Below are 18,887 nucleotides of genomic sequence, written 5' to 3' on the forward strand. Positions count from 1 at the left end.
ATTATTACCTGCGTTACTGCCTTGTATGCGAAGTACTCTCTATCTGTCACAGAATGTCCCTAGGGTTTTCCCGCTCGCTTGCAGTTGACGCAAATTGCGGGCTTTCCCTTCGCCTTACATTCTTTGTGAGAGTGTCTATCGGCTCCGCAATGTCCACATGTTTCTTTTTCGGCTTTGAAGTGCCGTGTTATGTGCCCTTATGCACATTGGGCCCTCATGATTGGCACTTATAACATCTGGTTGGCGCGATGTAGTCCTGGAATTTGCAATAACCCCAGCCGACATATAGCCGCTCTCTTTTCCTTAAGATTCCCTCGCGGGCCTCCTTCGAAACTTCTAGGACAATGTTGCAGATGTCTTTTTTCTTATCTCCCGTCTTCAAAGTCATCTTGCTGCTTTTCGTCAGCATTTTTAATTCCTCGCCTTCGAAGTTGTGCTTTAGTATCTCCATCCTCGCCTCTTCATCATTAGTGGGCCTCGGTACGGAGAAGATGATGATTCACGTGCTTCTCTTCGCTGGAAGACCGACTTCCATCCCTGTTGCCCTTATCTTTTCGTTCCTCATAATTGTCTCTATGTTCCGTTTCTTCAACGTCTCTATCAATAACCCGTTATTCTTGATCTTCCGCACGTTCCGTATTCCCATACCTTCTTCGCGCGGAATAACCATTTTCTTCAGAGCCTCTTTTAAGTTCTCGCTACTTTTTAGGCTCTCGTTTTTGCCGGGCAAGATTGTTATAAGATTCCTCGGTTTCATTATGCTAGCCGTTGCAACATTTTTGGCCTTGACACCCACTCTTTCCGCGTAGGTTAACGGCTTCTTCGGCAGAAATGGTTTCCTGGATGGTCTCTTGCACCGTTTTCGCCATCCTCTTGGTGTTTTCCACATGATGTCTGTCTGGAGGCATTCAATTTTACCCTCCAGTCTACCGTTCGCTATCAGTGCCTCATTGACGAGTTCTTTCAGCTCCGTTGCCGTGGCGCGAATTTTCCTCTTTAGTGAGTTCTCCAACTTAGCTTCCGTAACTAAGTTTAGCATTCTATCGAATGCTGGCCGAGACTTCTCTTTTAGGCTTATTAAGCTTCTCTCCTCGTCTTCCACGGCAGATTCTACGACCTGCGCGTTTCTTGGCGCTTTTCTCTTCTTCTTGAGAGCCACCGGTGTAGGCATTATATCGATTTCTTTGATCGGCTCGGAGTCTGAGTCGATCACCTTCTGCGCTTTCCTCTTTTTTTCTTTCTTCTTCCTCCGTTCCACCAAGGAGAAACTGCCTCTTTCTTCCACCGTCGACATCTGATCGTCGGTGGCGTTCATTACGCGAGACAGATTCCTCGCACAGTCATTGTTCTCCACTGAAATCGTTACAATTTTTTTTCGTAATCAATCGTTACAATGTTTTATAATTAAAAATAATAGAATAAACCTTTCGCAAAATCGCTCTCTAACGCACGTAGCTTCATAGCACGTCACTTCTCGTCTCATTCCGCACTCACTGTACCGCTTGGATAGCGCAGGTAGCTGGGAGCAGAGAGAGCTTCGATGTTAACCGTACGACGTTCGGCAAACGACTATGACATCGAGACAGTGCTATTGTATAGGAGTGAATGAGGAAAAGAGAATAAAAATATGATTGGAGACTTACCAAACGCCAAAGAAAATTGAACCGGCCGCCGTGAAATTTCATCGAGCTGTAGTCCATTGTTGCTTCACTGTTGTCGTTCGCGATGCTGATTTGGAAACGTGTTTTTTCTCGTTTTGACGCATGCTACTGTCGCGTAAAGATTTTATAGCGTAATACTTCTCGTTGAATACCTTATAATGTATGGCACACATGGGATTATGAGAATGTACAATGTAATAGTGTCCCGTTATACTACGCACAAATATATTTGTACTACGCACTGCGTTGAAATCGACGAATTTTGAGACAAAAATTGCTTTTAAAATGCTCGATATAGTCACGATGTCTCCACGTTTGTTTCACCACATTCTCACGAATGATTATCTATAGTGAGTGCGAGAATGAAAACTGTTTATTGTTGTTTGTCACGATTTTTTTTCACTAATATTTATCAATATCCAGCTCGAAGGACCATGTTCCATGTGTGGATAATAGTCACGTGAAATAAATAACACACGAAGCTTAACACTTTTTTATTGATTAAAAATAATAATTTTAATCAAAGTACATTCACAAAAAATTACATACTATACGAGTTTGGAGAGACAAAGCGTGAGCTCACTTCTTTTATCGATTTCTTTTATGTTAACGTTTTTTCTTAAAAGTAACATTTCACGCATTTCTTTCTTATAAGCTATTACACCAATGTTAACTAAACTATTTACATCACACACACACACACACACACACACAAACTTTCCAATGCTCCCATAGCTGCAACTGTAAACAATTCTGCCAGTGCCACTCCTATGGAATTCTGACCATCCAATCATTCTATATTCCATCACAGGCTGATATATTGGTATCTTATACTACATATGCAAGGATACAATAGCAAATAGGTAGGTATCTTGGATCTCTTTATTTCACGCAATTGTCGTTTGGTCTATCCCAAATTTCTGTGTCCAGTTTGAAAATTAGTCTCATCTTTGATAAAATATCACTTAGGCCTTGTTGAAATTTTGTCTTTAATGTCTACACGTTCGTAGGTGTGGCTATTAAATTCAATTTCACTGAAGCTTTCACACAACAGCACTTGAACTTTCTGCAGTTCTAATCTTTTTCTTTTGCAAACTCAATACTTTTAGGTTATTGATATCCTTAATGTTACCCTTATGTACCAGTTGTTATTAATGGTATATTCATGTTACTATTCGTTCCCATTCGAATAGGCTAGACGTAAAATACGTTTTCGGACTTTTTGATGCCACAGATACTACAACACATAAACCCATCGTATCCACTACATGGGTCCAATATAACTTTGATGTCTTCAAAAAAGTTGAGTTCCGCTTTATATGGTTGATGCATTTTGTAGCCGCCTTTGCAGACATATGCACCTGTATTTGTCATCGGCAAAGTTCTGATTATAGCCTATTTGCCAAACGGTCAATGACTTGTCTTACGCGTATTATCTGAAACACGTCTATTGTATTCCATAGTAGAACCTTGGAACCACTCACCCATTCCCAACTGGGCGCCATTTGCATGCTTGGGGCATCATATCACAATGACTCCTTGAAGCGGCCAAAATCACCAGAGTCCTCCATTATCGAGGTCATCGCTTCTCCTTCCCTCAAGTCCAGCTCTTCCCTCAATTCGCAGCACCATAGTCGAATTCCAGTCATCTATTAGCCAGACTGGGCTTGGCATCCTGCAATGATCCCCTTACCAGAATCTGAGTACAGAATCGGAATGGGGGCGAGAATTTCAAGAATTGTCTTGCTGACTTATCGTGCGATGCTGCTCCTGTTGGTGACATTTAAGATAGTACGAATTAATAGTTGATAAGGAAAAATTTGACAAAGAGAAATGGATGTCTCGCGTAGTGGGAAGCAGGTATGTAGGAAGCAGTCTAGAAAGAAAATAAAATTCCAGCTGATTAATTGCATACAATGTGGGAAAATTTTTCATCCAAGATGCCACAAACTCTATAAAGGTTACGAACTCCAAAAGTACTAGTACTTAGGGAAAAGCAGGGATAGATAAAGAACGAAGAACGTTGATTACAAAGAAGATACATATAAATAATTCTGGAATGGAGACTGAATAGTTGATTAGAAAATTTAGGGAGGAGATTATTAAAAAAAATGAAATAAAGAGCACGTAGGATCATAATGTAGGTATTAATGTACTTAAGTTTTCTTTAAAGGCAAAGTTTTTGAGAGCCACAAATTATAAGCTTAGGATAGGATTGTAAATGTACGCTGAACGAATGTTTACCAGATGTCAATCAATAAATAGTTATAGAAATATTCTTTAAGATAAATTTAGAGATAGTGGATAAATGCTTAGAGTGATTGTTGCGTGGGAACCTAGATTTAAGAATGTTGTGCGCAGTATTTTGTACATGGGCATAGTATTAAGAGTATGTAAGTGTATGACCGAGTGGGGTGAGTGGTCCAAGTAGTAAGATACCTAATTGTAAGTGACAGAAGGGACAATCCAAGACCGGAATCAAAGTAGACATCTGTTTTATTCATTTGTTCCTTTTACTTGAAATAAATAACCGACATTTATAATATTTCCTTGGCCTGTGATGTTTTTTTATAGATAATATTAACGTCATATATCTATCCTAGTATCCATTATATCTTTTGATACTACAGAGCATAATTTACAGATATTGTCAAAGACGAGTTGGAGAGCTTTAAGAAAGAAATGAAAAAAATGAAAGAAATGATGCAGAAAATGTGGAATATGATGTCAGGCAAAGTTGCCCAGCGCAGATACTGTGATGTGACAAAAGAAAGGAAAAAAGGAAATATTATCATAATAAAGCAAAAGGAATAACGGGAGAGTGAGAAGACAAAAAAAGATAAAGAATAAAATTGATATCAAGTATGTGTATCAAAGTTGAAAAAAGGAGGAAAAGGGACACTCATCTTAGCTTGTAAAAGTGAGCAAGAATTAAAACAATTAAAATCAAGTGGTGTAAATGAATAGGGAGTAAAGGGAATATCAAATTATAGAGCCAAAAGGTATTCAAACTAAATTGAAAATTATCAATTCGAGCAAAAAGAAAATGGAATGTGAAAAGAAGCAGATAATAGAAATGATAATAAAACAAATCATTTGAACAAAACAATAAAAGGATTTTATATGAAAATTTTAAAAAAAATTACTAGAAAACAGAATGAAGACAGTAGTATGGTTTAAATGAAGAGGGGAGATGGTACACTGATAGTTGAGATGGATGATGCAATGTATGCGACGATGTTGAAGAATAGGAAAATTGAATGAAGAAAATGTTATGCTGCTAATTATATAAACGTAAAGATATGTTTTAAATGTTGGAGTTTTTATCATCCTGGGAAAAATTGTACACAACCAGTAATATGTTTGAAATATGATGATGATCGTAAGAACAGTGAGTGTAAAGCTAAGAAAGAGAAGTGTGTGAACTGTTTATACAAAAATAAAATCTATAATTTGAAGATAAATGAGGAGCATAATGTTCTGGATGTCCAACATTCATGAGAGCGATAGAGGAAGAGAAGAGGAAAGCCGGCTGGGAAAATATGAAATAGCGATTATAGAAAAGAGAGTTAATATTATATACAAATGTACAAAGTTTGTTAGCGCATAAATTCGAGATACAACATCAGATTATGAAGAAACTGATTCCTCCATTTATAGTACTACCTGAAACTGAAGATAGTGAGGTGAATATACGAGGAATTATAATGTGATTAGATGCTATTCTGAAAATAGTAATAAAAGTAGCAATATCATATGAAAGAAATGATGTTAAATATGAAATATTAGTGACGATAAAATGTTATTGGTGTATTGCAATAGGAATAAAAGAAAAATTGTATAAAGGAACAATAACGGTAGTCATTTATATCATTTACCGAGTCCATCATACGGTGATTTTGTGAGCTTTTAGATATAGTAAAGAAATTCGCAATGTATAGTATTGAAGAAATAGTATAATGTAGGGAATGTATAGAAGAATATACATACAAAGAAGAATGTATAGTATTGAGAAATTTTAATATAGACTTTATGGTAGACTCATTCTATACAAAGAAATTGTAAACGATGATATTAAGTTTAGGTATGAAGCAGTATATTAATAAACCGACAAGAATCACAAAGTATAGTCAAACAATTATAGATTTATTTTTTGGTATTAATAAACTGAAAATACAAGTAGTTTATCATGAATGCAGTAGCAGATCGTGCGTGGCTAAAATCTGTTTTATATACGAGTAAAACTGGAAATAAGTATAGATAATTTATTGCTAGAAACTATAGTAAATTTAGTGTAGATAAATTTGTTAGTTTGGTGAAAAACAGAATAGGGCAAGGTCAAGATATAATGCAATAAATAGCAAAACTAAGAAATTTGCTGATGACATAAGAGAGGCATTGAACATCATAGCACCTAAGAAAAAGTTTAGAATCCCAAAAGTATGGAAAGGAAAACAATGATTTTCAGATAATACAAGAGTAACGGTAAATATAAAAATGGATGAACCGTATAATAATATAATATACGAGGATATGTAATAGCATTGGTTGCAGTACAAAACGGAAAGAAATATAGTGATTAAATTAATCAGGGAAAAGAAGATGAAATATTATTCAAATATGATAGATAAATATCATGCAAAATAATTTTTATGGATCTTAAGAAATCGTGCGAAATAAAAGATAAAAAAGATTAATAGAAAAATACTTCTTGATTCCTAAGCTTTTATTGTTACATTGCATAATCCACATATCAAGATATTTATCACATTTACTGAATCCCATGTCATTAGCCCAATTGATTTGAATACTGCATTTACAGTATCACTTAATCCTGCTCAAAAATAGGGAATAGTATAGAATTATATCTAATTATTAGTTTAATTATCAATGATTATTATACTTGTGTAATAGTGGCAAATACTTGTAATAATAAATATTTAAATTGGAAAAGAAGATATGTAATACATGCATATATAAAAATAAACGGAAAATATACCTAAACGAATAAGATAGTACTCTGTTAGATCCTTATTGGCGGCCGTTTTGATATCTATTGTTCACAGTCATTTAATTATTTACCTTTTCATAACATAATAATTATTTTGCGTTTACATATTATATAGATTAATATTAATTTAACTATGAAATACTGGCGACTTTTCTGATACTCGTTAACACGGATAGTCGATTTAAAAATCGATTTCTTTTGCCTATAAACATGTACGTAGCGATATCTAGATACGAAACTCATCGAACTATAATCTAACATACTTTGCAAACACGTCCATTGACAATATGATTATTTGATTGGTGGAATCAGTAAGCATCATACTCTCATGAATATTTTATGATATTTTAATTCTAAATTGAGTTTCTGTTGATCTATCATAATGGTTATACAATGTTGATGGATTAACCTTGTGACGTTCTAGCTGTCAAGTATTAATAACATATTTTTAAAATAAATAGTACAATTCAAAGGATATTGTAAATATAAAAATATATATATATATATATATATATATATATATATATATTACGTACATAACCTAAAGGTAAAATGAAATATTGGATATACTTATCTTTTTTTAAATTATTTAAAGATATCAACGATTAACATGTTATTAATTAATTATTTGTGTATTTAGTTTCAGTTATACCTAATGAAAATAAAGAAGACGAAGAAAGGAATAAAAAATTCAACAATATCTACTAGAAGAGGAAAAAAGGATGAATATATTGAACAAAAAAATTTTGGAGACATTGGTTAATAGTAAGAAGAATGACGATTGACAGAATCATATATATTTATATATATATATATATATGATTCTAAAGTCCATGCTTTTAATAATTAGGAAATAATGAGGTTTAAAAAGCCGATGATATTGAAAGGAGTGATAGTGATATGAGTCAAAAAGAATAGAAGAAATCATGAATGAAGAAGCTAAAGGAAACATATCTAGAATTTTTGTTGTATTTAAAAGAAAATGATCAAATTCTATTAGATTTATCTGATTTATCCAATAGTAATAATGAATCTGATGGTGAATTACATCATAAATTTAATGATAAGTTAGAAGTATAAAAATATTATATATGTTTAAAATACTAATACAAAAAAAGAATATGTTTTAATAATATACATTTATAATTTATTCGTTATAAAATCATAGATTGCTAGCGATGAAAATGATTTTGACTCTGAAGATACTAGTGGTATAACATCTCATGATCTGGAATAAGAGTTACGCTATAATTAATAACAGTTTGGTAGAATAATATTCAAATTGACAAATAATGTTTTCATATATTTTTAATTATCAAAATAACTATGTATTATCAATATATTATAGTTTATTTATAATCTTATTTGTTTAGAACATTCAAAATTGCACTCGAAATTCCTTATGCTATATCGCAAACCGTATCGGAAACGCAAGATAAAAGTGCTACAAAATTTAAAAAAGAAGAAAATGTAAGTAGGCTTTATCAAGTAATATATTTAATTAATGTACTTGTGATTAGCAAAATTAGCACCTTAATCATAACAATTTCAGTATTTCATTGAGTCATTCAATTGTGTATATTGCATTTATCTTATATATTGCATTCAGACATTGGCCATTTAATGTTTCCCCGTTTTTTATGTTCCTTGTATAATATAAATAAGTTATCATGTTATTCTATTATTTTCTATAGATGATAATATGTTGTCCAATTTATAAATATATATTTTACAGTAGAAAGTATTTTTCAACAACTGTCATGTCGCACTTTATTGTAAGAAAGTAAAGTAATTAATAGAAAAAAAAAATAGAAGAAAATTCAAAACATATAGAAAGTGAAAGAGCTAAGGATATATTCGATTTGAAAAATATGATAGAAATCGAAAATTGTAAAAAATAGAATGAGAATTCAGGGTACAGCTTCAGGGAAATTTTATAATTCCTTGATTAAAATTCATCAAGCTCAGAAACTTAAAGATATAACGAAAAATGATAAAATTAGTGAATAAAATTTAGCAAGTTTAAGGGAACCAAGAAGGAAGAAGTTAAATAAAAAAGGTATAGTAACTTTGAGTTACAAATAAAAGGAATAGAATAAGAGAAAGCAAAGGATATATTTCTAAAGAGATCTAATAAAAATCAAAAATAAAAGTGATAAATCAGAAAGTATCTGAAATAGACGACGCACAGAAAATACAGATATTGTTACGAATATTAATAACGATGACTGGTAACAAAATGTTGCAATATGTAGAATAAGTGTAATAACAATTGTGATAACAATTTCAATAACTTTGTCATTATAAAGAAAACAAAAATCTAACTTGAAATATACTTGATACAAGTATCAAATATTTTGAATGTAAATCATTTGTTGATTTCTTCATTGGCATTTCAAACTATGTTTAAGCATTTACAAAATATACATATACAACAAAACACGTATTTTATTTAGTTACTCCAGAATACTATACGTTCAAAGGAATATCATTGTCTTCTTTAATTTCCTTTCATTCCTTTTAATCCATACTTTATCAATATCTCCTTAATTCTAACAAACAGGATTTATTTTCATAGCTATGATGAATTCTTTCACCGAAACAAGGATAACTGGCCCAAAATGTAAACTTTCTTAGAGAGTCGTTTGGGCCAAGTCTGCGAATAAAGTCAAACGTATGAAGTCAGAAAGAGGAAGAAAGAGAGAAAGAGATAGAGAAACTTGACGTGACGACTTACCGTGATCGCTACGGTGTAGCCAATAATAACAAAAGTCTACTCCTAAAGTATCAAATCCAAATGAAATTCCCGGATAGATGCCATCGATGATAGTTTTTATAAATCTTAAATGAAAATATAATATTCTGACTTACGAAAGATAATGTTGAAAAATCGACATAACAAAGATCCATATAAATGCCTTGTTAATGTTTAACAAGGTTATTAAATGACGATTAAACGAAAAAAGTGTGATGTCGTTTCCTTTCTCATGTAAACAATCTTAATACAAAAAAAGCGAAATAAAAACCAAAAGAATTATCATTGCTTACCGACCAGACCCTTGAAATATCTTTATCAGTATCCTTTTTTAATATGAGTCATACGATATAAGTAGATTAATGTCTTTAGAGAAATCGATGTTATTCAGTTAATTTGTCTAGTAAGAATTATTAGAAAAGGTTTAATCGATCAATTTAAAACCCGATCATCCTCGCTTTGTAAATTACAAAAGAGCAGCAAATTACACATAAAGGACAAAAAAAGGAAAAAGAAAAAGAAAAACATCACTAAAACGTCAAATAAATACATTTTGTAGATGTTTCCTCGAATCGTACATTAGAATAATCATAGATAGAAGAATTATTATTTTCTCTCACTCCTTTGCGTAGTGTTTTAAGCTCTTCCCTCCAATACGTGATGTATCATTGCCATTTTTTTATTTAAGTTTTGCGATCTACGTACCATAAAATTGTTATTGCTCAAACGATAAGTGTAAATTTATATATTGTACATTCAACCTTCGTTTTAAAATCATTATTGAAGTTACGCTGCACCAGGATTCCTGCCGTCCTGACGCGTGTTGTACTTGCGTATCTACATAGCCATGCGTATTTTTTAATATCAGACGATATTTTACTAGATAATTAGAGTCGCTTATTAGAGTATAGAAGTATAAAGAAAAAGAAAGAAAAATTTTAGAGCGGCATTCCTGACGTCGGTTATCGCAATGAACAATCTCTGAAAGAAATAAAAGCACTTTCATGTAGTGATGACTTTGAATTTGCTAACTCAGCCAATTTTATCCTCTTACATTTCCTTTCTCGGCATGTTCACTAGTAAATAACTTCGATTAAATGATTATATAATTTTTTTTCCTTACTACATATATTTATATACTTATAATAAATTCATATTTATTCTATTTCTTTTCGTGTATAATGAAAAATATCCACGAAAAATTTAATAATGATCCGACAAAAGTCATAAACAGAGTATACATTAATTTGTTGTTAGTATTAATATTGACAATTGTTAAACACATTAATAATTTCTTAAATTTGCATATATCGTTTTATATCATATATCTATTTGGTTAAGTAATTTTTATAAAGTTAAAAATATCTTAAGATGTTATAAAAGGAAGCTACATTGTCAAGCATTGACTAGATTGCTACTAGTATTATTTCGAATGAATTGCTTGGATAATTGCAAATTTTTGGGAATTAAAAGGATATTGCTGATAAGATTATTAATCGTATGGACAATAACCATCCCGACGTTTAATGCGGTAATGATCTTAGGTAATAAGTAGAGCATTCATTCAAACTAAAAATACGATTGCATCCTAGGAATTTATTTTTCCCATTTCAAAATAATCGAAAAGCAAAATAAACAGTAATAAATACAAATGTTTTATAAGGTAATTAAAATAATACAATTTAATTAAATTATTATAATATTATAAAATTTCAAGTTAGTCTTAGTAATAGTATCTAGAATTTTGTAATGAACATCGTACAATTAATATATTCTTGTAATAGTTAATAACATTAATAAGAGAAATATCTTAAATAAATGTATTCAGGATATAATATTTTATAATTATTAAATTATAATATACATATAAATAATTTGCCTGGGTGATATGTGTGTAATATCCGGATAAAACTTAAATGATAAAGAAATTTTCGACCTATATGAGTATTTAAGTTAATTTTACAATAATCTTTCCTATCGTTTCTTTAATATAATGTTATTTCCGTTATATCAGCGATCTTTGGAGTTTGTTGGATGACGTTGTTATCCTACGACATTTACAACTGAAAAACTTTCGTATTATGGATATTACAATTTATAACCATGAAACTTTAAAAGTATAGTAACACTCGAGCATACGAGTAGTAAGGATAGTTAATCGATAATTTTTTGTCGCCTTATTTGTCCCCTAAGGAAAAAGAACCAATCTTTTTACGATAATAAATTCAGGATTATTATTCAGGTTTTTTGTAGGTAAACTAGCGACAGCCAAGTTAGTTACCGATATGAGAGCGTTACGATTTCTTTCGATGGTAGTGGCAACACTGCATGCTGGTAATTAATATAACTGATTCCCTCTTGAATGTCGTTAATTAATTAAAATCAAATAATAAAGTTTTAGATACAAGGTATGCTTTTATTTATATAATTATTTTCTTTAATACATATATACGCACGCATACATTCACATGTGTGTAGAAGCGTGTGCATTCGCGTATGTTTATAATCGTGGCTGTGAAATTATTATATGGTAATAGCATATAAAATATATTTTACGTACGATTGTAAATTTCATCGAAATACCGTATTCAATATATTATTCAAACGCATATGTTGGACGTTTCTTTCTATATATTGGGAAATATTTGTTTCGGGGTTATGCGGAAAGTTCGTGCCGATTTTTGATAGGTGGCGTAAGGACTAAATCGGCACGATCTTTTCGGGCGACCCAATAAAATTGTTATATATGTCTCTTTAGTAATTAAAAATATTGCGGGAGAACGTTATTAACGTGTACTTTGTATTAAAATATGTCTCGATAAATATTTTTATTTTTATTTTTAGTTGAAGTGTTTTATTAGAAGTTTCTATGTTATAAAGATACAGTAAAACTGTAATAACAAACAAAATAATTGATCTTTGAAATTTTATCCAATATTCTAATATGGCTCTGGTTCGTGAATTTAAAAAATCATTGGGAGCTGCAAATACTAATACGGACTTTAAGGACCTATCCAGAGTAAGTAATATTTAACAGTATAGTGGAGTTTTAATGCTTATGGCTTTAAAGTACTCTCCATCTTTTTCTTTTTTCGTTATTCTTATTTTTCTATTGCGCAAACATAGAAAAAGCTTTTGTCTTTATCCCATGCATCTCTATTTTGAATTAATTCCTTTACATAATATATTTTTATATAGTAATTGCTCAAAGCTATTCATTTTCTTCATTGCAATTGATATTTTGCAAATTATTGCTTAATGAACAGTTGATTTTATGTTTATATCAATGTGATATTTTTATTTCTGACAGCATCGAAGTTTCTAGATAATATATGAAAAAATAATACGTAATATTTACATTGCAAGCAATAATTTGGTTTCCAATTAAATTTTAGATCTTAAATTAACTTAATTGCACTTTTTTAGTTTAGCGCAGAAGAGAACTTGATAAAACAAGAGCCACATGATAGAAATGATGCAAAGTCATATGATACTTGCGTGCCAACTATGAAAAAATCTGAAGACAATAACTCGATTAATATAACTGAAGATAATATCGGTGGGAAAGAAAATATCTGTCCTCCGACTGAGAACCTCTGTAATGTAACGATTAATTCAATCGAAAGGATGTATTCTTCGATGGATCATGCGGAAACCGAAAATGTAAAGCGTATTCGTCAAGAAAAAGATTTCATTGTAATTGATGAAAACAATGAAAACAAAGAAACATTAACAAAGCGTAATGATATTAAAAGATCCAATAAAGAACAACGAAAAGATATACGAACAATAAGGGAAAAGAAGATTATTGTTTATTGCAAAATATGTTTTTTGTCTTACGACAATTTGAATCAGCTTAAACGGCATAAAAATTTTTATGCCAGACAAAATAATTATTCTTGTTCTAGTTGCTTCTCGAATTCTTGCTCTCATATTAGACTGAAGATTGATAAAAACGTGCCGAAATCTTTTAAATATTCCTGTCATTTTTGCAATCGAATGTTTCGAAGGAAAATAATTTTACAAAGTCATTTATTTCACGTTCATGGAAAGGAAATAAGAGTAAACGTTGTAAACGAATCATTTTCAATAAATCATTCAACTGTTTCATATTCTGGTACGTCAAGGAAGAGAAAAATACGACAAAAGACAATGTTGGAATACATTGTACATCATAATAAAGTAAATGCAAAGGATTCGTCTGAAAATTTAAACAACTCAAAGGTTAATAGCGCTTTACGTATAACTAAGCAAGAGAATGAATGGGTGGATAAGGAAGTGGGCAGATCGTCGAAGGACAAATTAGTTGCCAGTATACCTCAAACAAGGCAGAAGTCAAATGAAAATAGAATAAAACAACAGCCATTTGTTAAAATGCACGCCGATTTGAACACGATGAAGGCTCTTTTAGGAATTTCTTACCTGTCTAATGACGACAATCTTGACTTTGAAAAATCTTTCCTATATAGTAGTAATATTAATAGTAAGCGTTACGCATTGCGATCCTCAAATAATTCTATAAATGTAAATAAGCGTTACGCATTACGATCTTTAAATAATTCTATAAAAGTAAATAATATTGAGGCAACCACAATTGTACGTAAAAATGATCAAAGCGATAATAAAGTTAGTAAACTTTTAAGTATGTGTAAAAAATGTAGCATTTCGTTGATAAGATGCGATGATAAATTGTCAACCAGATCGATTTCGAATTCTTCAATAGTTGCTGCGTCTTCTAAAGTTTTACAACCAATTAATGATATATTTCGTAAATGTGAATTATTGGAACGGAAAAGTGATAGTAACGTGTCACCTTCCAAAAATCCTTTTTCACGAAGTAATAATTCTAAAGATTTCATTAGGAACAATTCTTCTGTAAGATCTGTGCCAGTAAAAATTAAAAAACGAATTACTAAGAGCAAACTAAGCTCATCTGTCATCTTAAATTCTAAGCGTTTTTCCAAGAAGCGTATTGATCGATGTCGAACGTTACTCAAAAAGAACAAGTTTGATCTAAGAAAGAACGAATTTTTAGGAAAAGCAAATATTACGAATCCCGAAAATTCATCGTCTGAGAAGGAATCGGTTGCTACAGAATGTCAAAATAAACAGTCTGCGAATGCTATTGTTAGATTGAAGGAAGTAAAAGTATCTTTGGTGAAGTTGCCAGAAATTAAAAAGGAATTGCTTATGCCAGGAATCAATGAGAATGCGACGGCCAGTACCAGCGATTTTCTTTGTACAATTTGTGATATGTTATTGACCAGAAAAAGACATTTGAAGAAACACATGAAGAAATGTCATACGGCATACATATCAAGCATATGCCGAGCACGATATGCCTCGAAACATCTTTTATTGAAACATTACTTACGAGAACACGATATGAGGGTACGCAAATGTTGCGTTTGTTATCAATTCTGCAATAGCCGATTATCATTGAAACAACATTTGCTTTTACATTGTATTAGGATAACGTTATCGAAAAACGATCGTCCTCTTTCGAGTAAAGATATGAAATGTCATTCCAATGTAAAGGGAAACAAGTGCAAGATATCTGCGATAAAAATATTGCCACGATCACAATCGACGGAACTTCAGAACGATCGAAACGGAAGAGAAAGGGAACATCAAGAGATTGATGATAGTAATCGAGAAAATCCAAAGGAAAATTTACTTGTTAGTAGTATTGAGAATCTGACAAATCATGTTAACGAAAAGAAAGAAATTAATGTCGGTGTTCTTGAAGAAATAAATGATCGTCAAGAAGATCAGACAGTCTCCGTTGAATTAACGAACTCATTGGAATGTAATAATGTGGAGGATTCTCCTTCTAAAAGTAATGATTTGATAGAAGAACCAATACCGGATACTTCGGCATATACTGCCGGTGAATTTACCATTTCTAATGCTAACGATGATATGCAAATTGATTTAATTTTGCATGGAAATGTGATTGAATTGGGTGATAGTTGTAATAATGAGTCTATGCCGGAAATAGATGCTACAGTAAATAAGAAGAAATATCCATGTTCGATTTGTGAGACACAGTTTCAAAAAGCAGAAAATTTGTTCCAACACCTACGTACCTATGATCACTCCTTCAATAATTTCTGCGAAATATGTGGACTATTCTTTTCAAGTAAAAAGATATTGAAGACACACAATGATACTGCTCACAATTTTGCCATCTGTAGTTTGTACACATTGCATTGTCAATTTTGTAATCAAGGCTTTCGTACTGAAAATAATCTTCGAATACACGAATTTCATTATCATGCAAGTGCAATAACTGTAAACAACATAAGATTGACGGATTTTTTGAAAATTCTCAACGGTCCATCTACTAGTACTAGTCTATCTTTAGCAACGGTTTGCAATATTTGTGGACTATTTTTTAATACCTATAAACGTTATCAGTTGCATTCTATGTATTTTTATAAAGGTCATATATTCCAATGTACATTTTGTGGTAATATATTCCACGGATTGAACATGATACATCGTCATAACAAAATGTTCCATTATCCTAGAAATAGTTCAACATCTTATAAATATAAATGTTCGATTTGTTGCGAAGGTTTTGCTATTGAATCATCTTTTCTTGCACATAAATTGCACGTGCATTCGAATAAAGAACATATAGAATCATCGATTTCGAATCTCTCATTGATTTCTATGCATTATAATAAAATGAGTAAGTCTTACGTATGTTCCAAATGTAATATTGAATTCTATAGCGTAGTCGAACTTTTAATACACATTGAATATTATTCTAATTGTGGCAATTATAAGTGCTTAAAATGTCCTAGAAAATGTTGTACGTTGTCAATACTAAGCGAACACATTAATTTAACTCATAACGATAATAAATTGATGTTAGGACATAAGTGTGGTATTTGTGGCGAAATTTTATTGTCTGATATTTCGTTCTTGTTTCATAAAAATCACTTCCATATTGATGACATGGAAAATCAGCAAGTCGTTTCCTCCTCTTATAAATCATAATATACAGACTTAAATATTAATGAAATCATTGATGACGATAAGTTCGTTGTTGATAAAGGACCAATAAAAATTGTACATGGGCCTACTTTCTCTTTTGCTAATTTGGTAAAATGTTATATTTCGTGTCCGATATGTACCATCAAATTTGCAAAAGAATTACATTTAAAGAAACATTTAGCCGAATATTTAGATTTCAGGGATTATCAATGTAATAAGTGTCGAAGATCATTCGTTAATTCTGACCTTTTAAAGAAGCACGTAGAAAGTGATTTGCCATCGGGCATGACACTTATCAAATATTATTATTATCATTTGTAACGAAAATTGTAAATCTTTTGTCGTTCTCGAATCTCATATTGCTCATTTACATGCTCGTGTGCAAATTTAAAGATATTCCGTCATAGTCAGCTTAACATTTGTGTTTTACTTATTGATAATATATAATTTCTATAATTCCAATGAAATTATGAATTCAAAATAAGAATTTATTTTTTTTTTCATCTTTTTATCGTTTTCACGTGAACACTTCGTCTTAAAAATATTTCTCATAATATATTTTTACTTATATTTGAATAGATTCTATTAAGTATACCTCCTTTCTTGGGATTGTTATGTATACGTTATGTCATTTTATATGTAATTTAGATAATGTTTTTGTAATGTTTTATATCGAATTACGCCTGTCAAATAAATAAACGTATTTTACTTGATGCTTGGTTATATGTGTCAGATGTAAATTTATTATCGAGCTTGAAAGTACGTATTCATTTAATATTTGAAATATATCTTTTACTATTTAATGTGAAAAGATATCTTTTTCTCCTTTTATTTCTATTTGTTCATTATTTCGTCCTGACTCTTTCTCTCTCTCTCTCTCTCTCTCTCTCTCTCTCTCTCTCTCTCTCTCTCTCTATTGTCCAATCTCCATTTATCTTCCATATTCATTCCTTCTCTCTCTTTCTCAGTCTCTTTTAGTACAAAAGAAGTTCTTCTACATTTCAGGTAGAAAGACTTTAAATAGCCATATAAAAATTTGAATCCCTCGATGATGAAACAGTCTTCATGCAGGGTATTTTCCTGAAATAACCTGGAAAATGAATAAAATTCAAAAGTTTTTGTTTACATTCCAAGCCGTAAACGACAGTGAAAATCAAAATTTTTAAATATTGACAATTAAAATTAAGATTATTTTAAGTTTCGATCTATGTATTGTTTACATAAATTTGCTATCGATTAAATGTTAGTATACTGTACTCACTGTACAGTATATATTATTTAAGTAACAACAAAATTCCTGAAAGTATTAATGTTTTAATTTTTGAAGTTTGGAAAGGGAGATCTTCGATATTTATATGTCGAAATGCAAAAGAAAGTTATTTTGATAACATTCAAGTCAATACACCGTTCATTTTTCTTGATATTATAGGTAATCAACGATTCAGTGTTCAAAATTTAACCGTATTGAAATATTAAATTAAATTATTTGACGATTAACGAGCGTTACGAGTCGTTTACATACAATATATTCGTAGGGAATCCACGTTGGATCTTCAGTAACCAATCTCTTTAAAAATTGTTCTTTGGATTCGTATGTTTTGCTGCAGTAGCTTGTCGAACATCGAAGTACGGTAAGGCTGCTCATTACTTCTGCTTTTATAATGGTTTACGCCATCAATGAGAATAGGCGGAATTCTTGACCGATTTTGACGATCAAAGTCTCATTTTAATTACGAAGATCTCGTCTAGGATACATCTTTATCATATTTTTGGAAACGCTTTATTTTCTTTGAAAAAGATTGTTTTAAATAATGGTATTTTATATGTAGAATAGTTTATATAATAATAAAAAGTTTCTTCAAAAATTCGAAAAAGTATATCCTAGATTGAATCTTCTTCTTTACAATATCTTGCTAATTAGAATTGGTCAAGAATTCCTATTATTCTCATCGATAACGTAAATGCTGCTTCCGACATTTTTCGCGAAGAAATACTTTCGTACTGTGATGCTCTTCGAAATTTGGGACAAAAGAGAACCTCCAGTATTGATTTTAATATTATACAGAGTTTTATGGCATATGTTTTATAGCGATTGAAATAGCGATTGCCTGCTTCTTTGTGTGCGTAAATAAATGATTCTCAGATTTTTAGAATATTTCCAAACCCAAAGAAATGCGTTTCACGACACTTGCATGAAGAAATAACTCACTTGATCATTTTAATGAGTTTTGGGCAGATGATTCTATGGCAAAAATAAGAAAATATGACTTTATACGTTAAAAACACAGGAAGTTCTGCAAACAATTTATAGCATATTGGCAAGCCTCTGGGTACCTAATTGATGAATTGTAGGTACTCGAGACTAGTTAAAATCAATGGTTTTGTTTCATTGCATTGATATATACGAAAATAATTAATTAATTTATTTCATTTTCCTTATATGATAATTTAGTAA

At 31.1% G+C, this 18,887-nt stretch overlaps 2 protein-coding genes and 1 long non-coding RNA gene across 8 annotated transcripts; 2 read left to right on the forward strand and 1 right to left on the reverse strand.

Annotated features, from left to right (window-relative positions):
- Positions 1 to 214: 214 nt before the first annotated feature.
- Positions 215 to 6,629, reverse strand: LOC118450511 (uncharacterized). Its single transcript, XM_085664512.1, is given in 5 exon segments — positions 215 to 1,353; positions 1,425 to 1,569; positions 1,644 to 3,022; positions 3,146 to 3,431; positions 6,370 to 6,629. Coding segments are annotated over 2 exon segments (1,176 nt in total). The 5' UTR covers positions 1,462 to 1,569; positions 1,644 to 3,022; positions 3,146 to 3,431; positions 6,370 to 6,629.
- Positions 6,630 to 7,164: 535 nt separating this feature from the next.
- LOC118450521 (uncharacterized) lies at positions 7,165 to 9,505 on the forward strand. 6 transcript variants are annotated; one of them, XR_014983712.1, is made up of 4 exons: positions 7,165 to 7,219; positions 7,313 to 7,437; positions 8,046 to 8,142; positions 9,251 to 9,505. It is a non-coding gene; the product is annotated as an uncharacterized LOC118450521 (long non-coding RNA). The 6 variants fall into 6 exon arrangements; XR_014983715.1 differs by lacking the exon at positions 9,251 to 9,505 and adding an exon at positions 8,408 to 9,126; XR_014983714.1 differs by lacking the exons at positions 8,046 to 8,142; positions 9,251 to 9,505 and adding an exon at positions 7,523 to 7,746.
- A 2,190-nt stretch (positions 9,506 to 11,695) lies between these two features.
- On the forward strand, positions 11,696 to 17,279 carry LOC118450508 (uncharacterized). The gene is made up of 3 exons (XM_035886309.2): positions 11,696 to 11,835; positions 12,272 to 12,446; positions 12,854 to 17,279. The coding sequence occupies exons 2-3, from the start codon at positions 12,372 to 12,374 to the stop codon at positions 16,433 to 16,435; spliced, it is 3,657 nt and encodes a 1,218-aa protein (XP_035742202.2). The 5' UTR covers positions 11,696 to 11,835; positions 12,272 to 12,371; the 3' UTR covers positions 16,436 to 17,279.
- The last annotated feature ends 1,608 nt before the right edge of the window (positions 17,280 to 18,887 follow it).

This window comes from Vespa mandarinia, unplaced genomic scaffold, assembly GCF_050613455.1.
Source record: "Vespa mandarinia isolate Hongniang unplaced genomic scaffold, ASM5061345v1 scaffold_61, whole genome shotgun sequence".
Classification (NCBI taxonomy): domain Eukaryota; kingdom Metazoa; phylum Arthropoda; class Insecta; order Hymenoptera; family Vespidae; genus Vespa; species Vespa mandarinia.

Coding starts and splice junctions, on each gene's coding strand:
- LOC118450508 (XM_035886309.2), top strand. CDS start 12,372: ATGGCTCTGGTTCGTGAATTTAAAAAATCATTGGGAGCTGCAAATACT. Junction 12,447..12,853: donor ACTTTAAGGACCTATCCAGA/GTAAGTAATATT, acceptor GCACTTTTTTAG/TTTAGCGCAGAAGAGAACTT.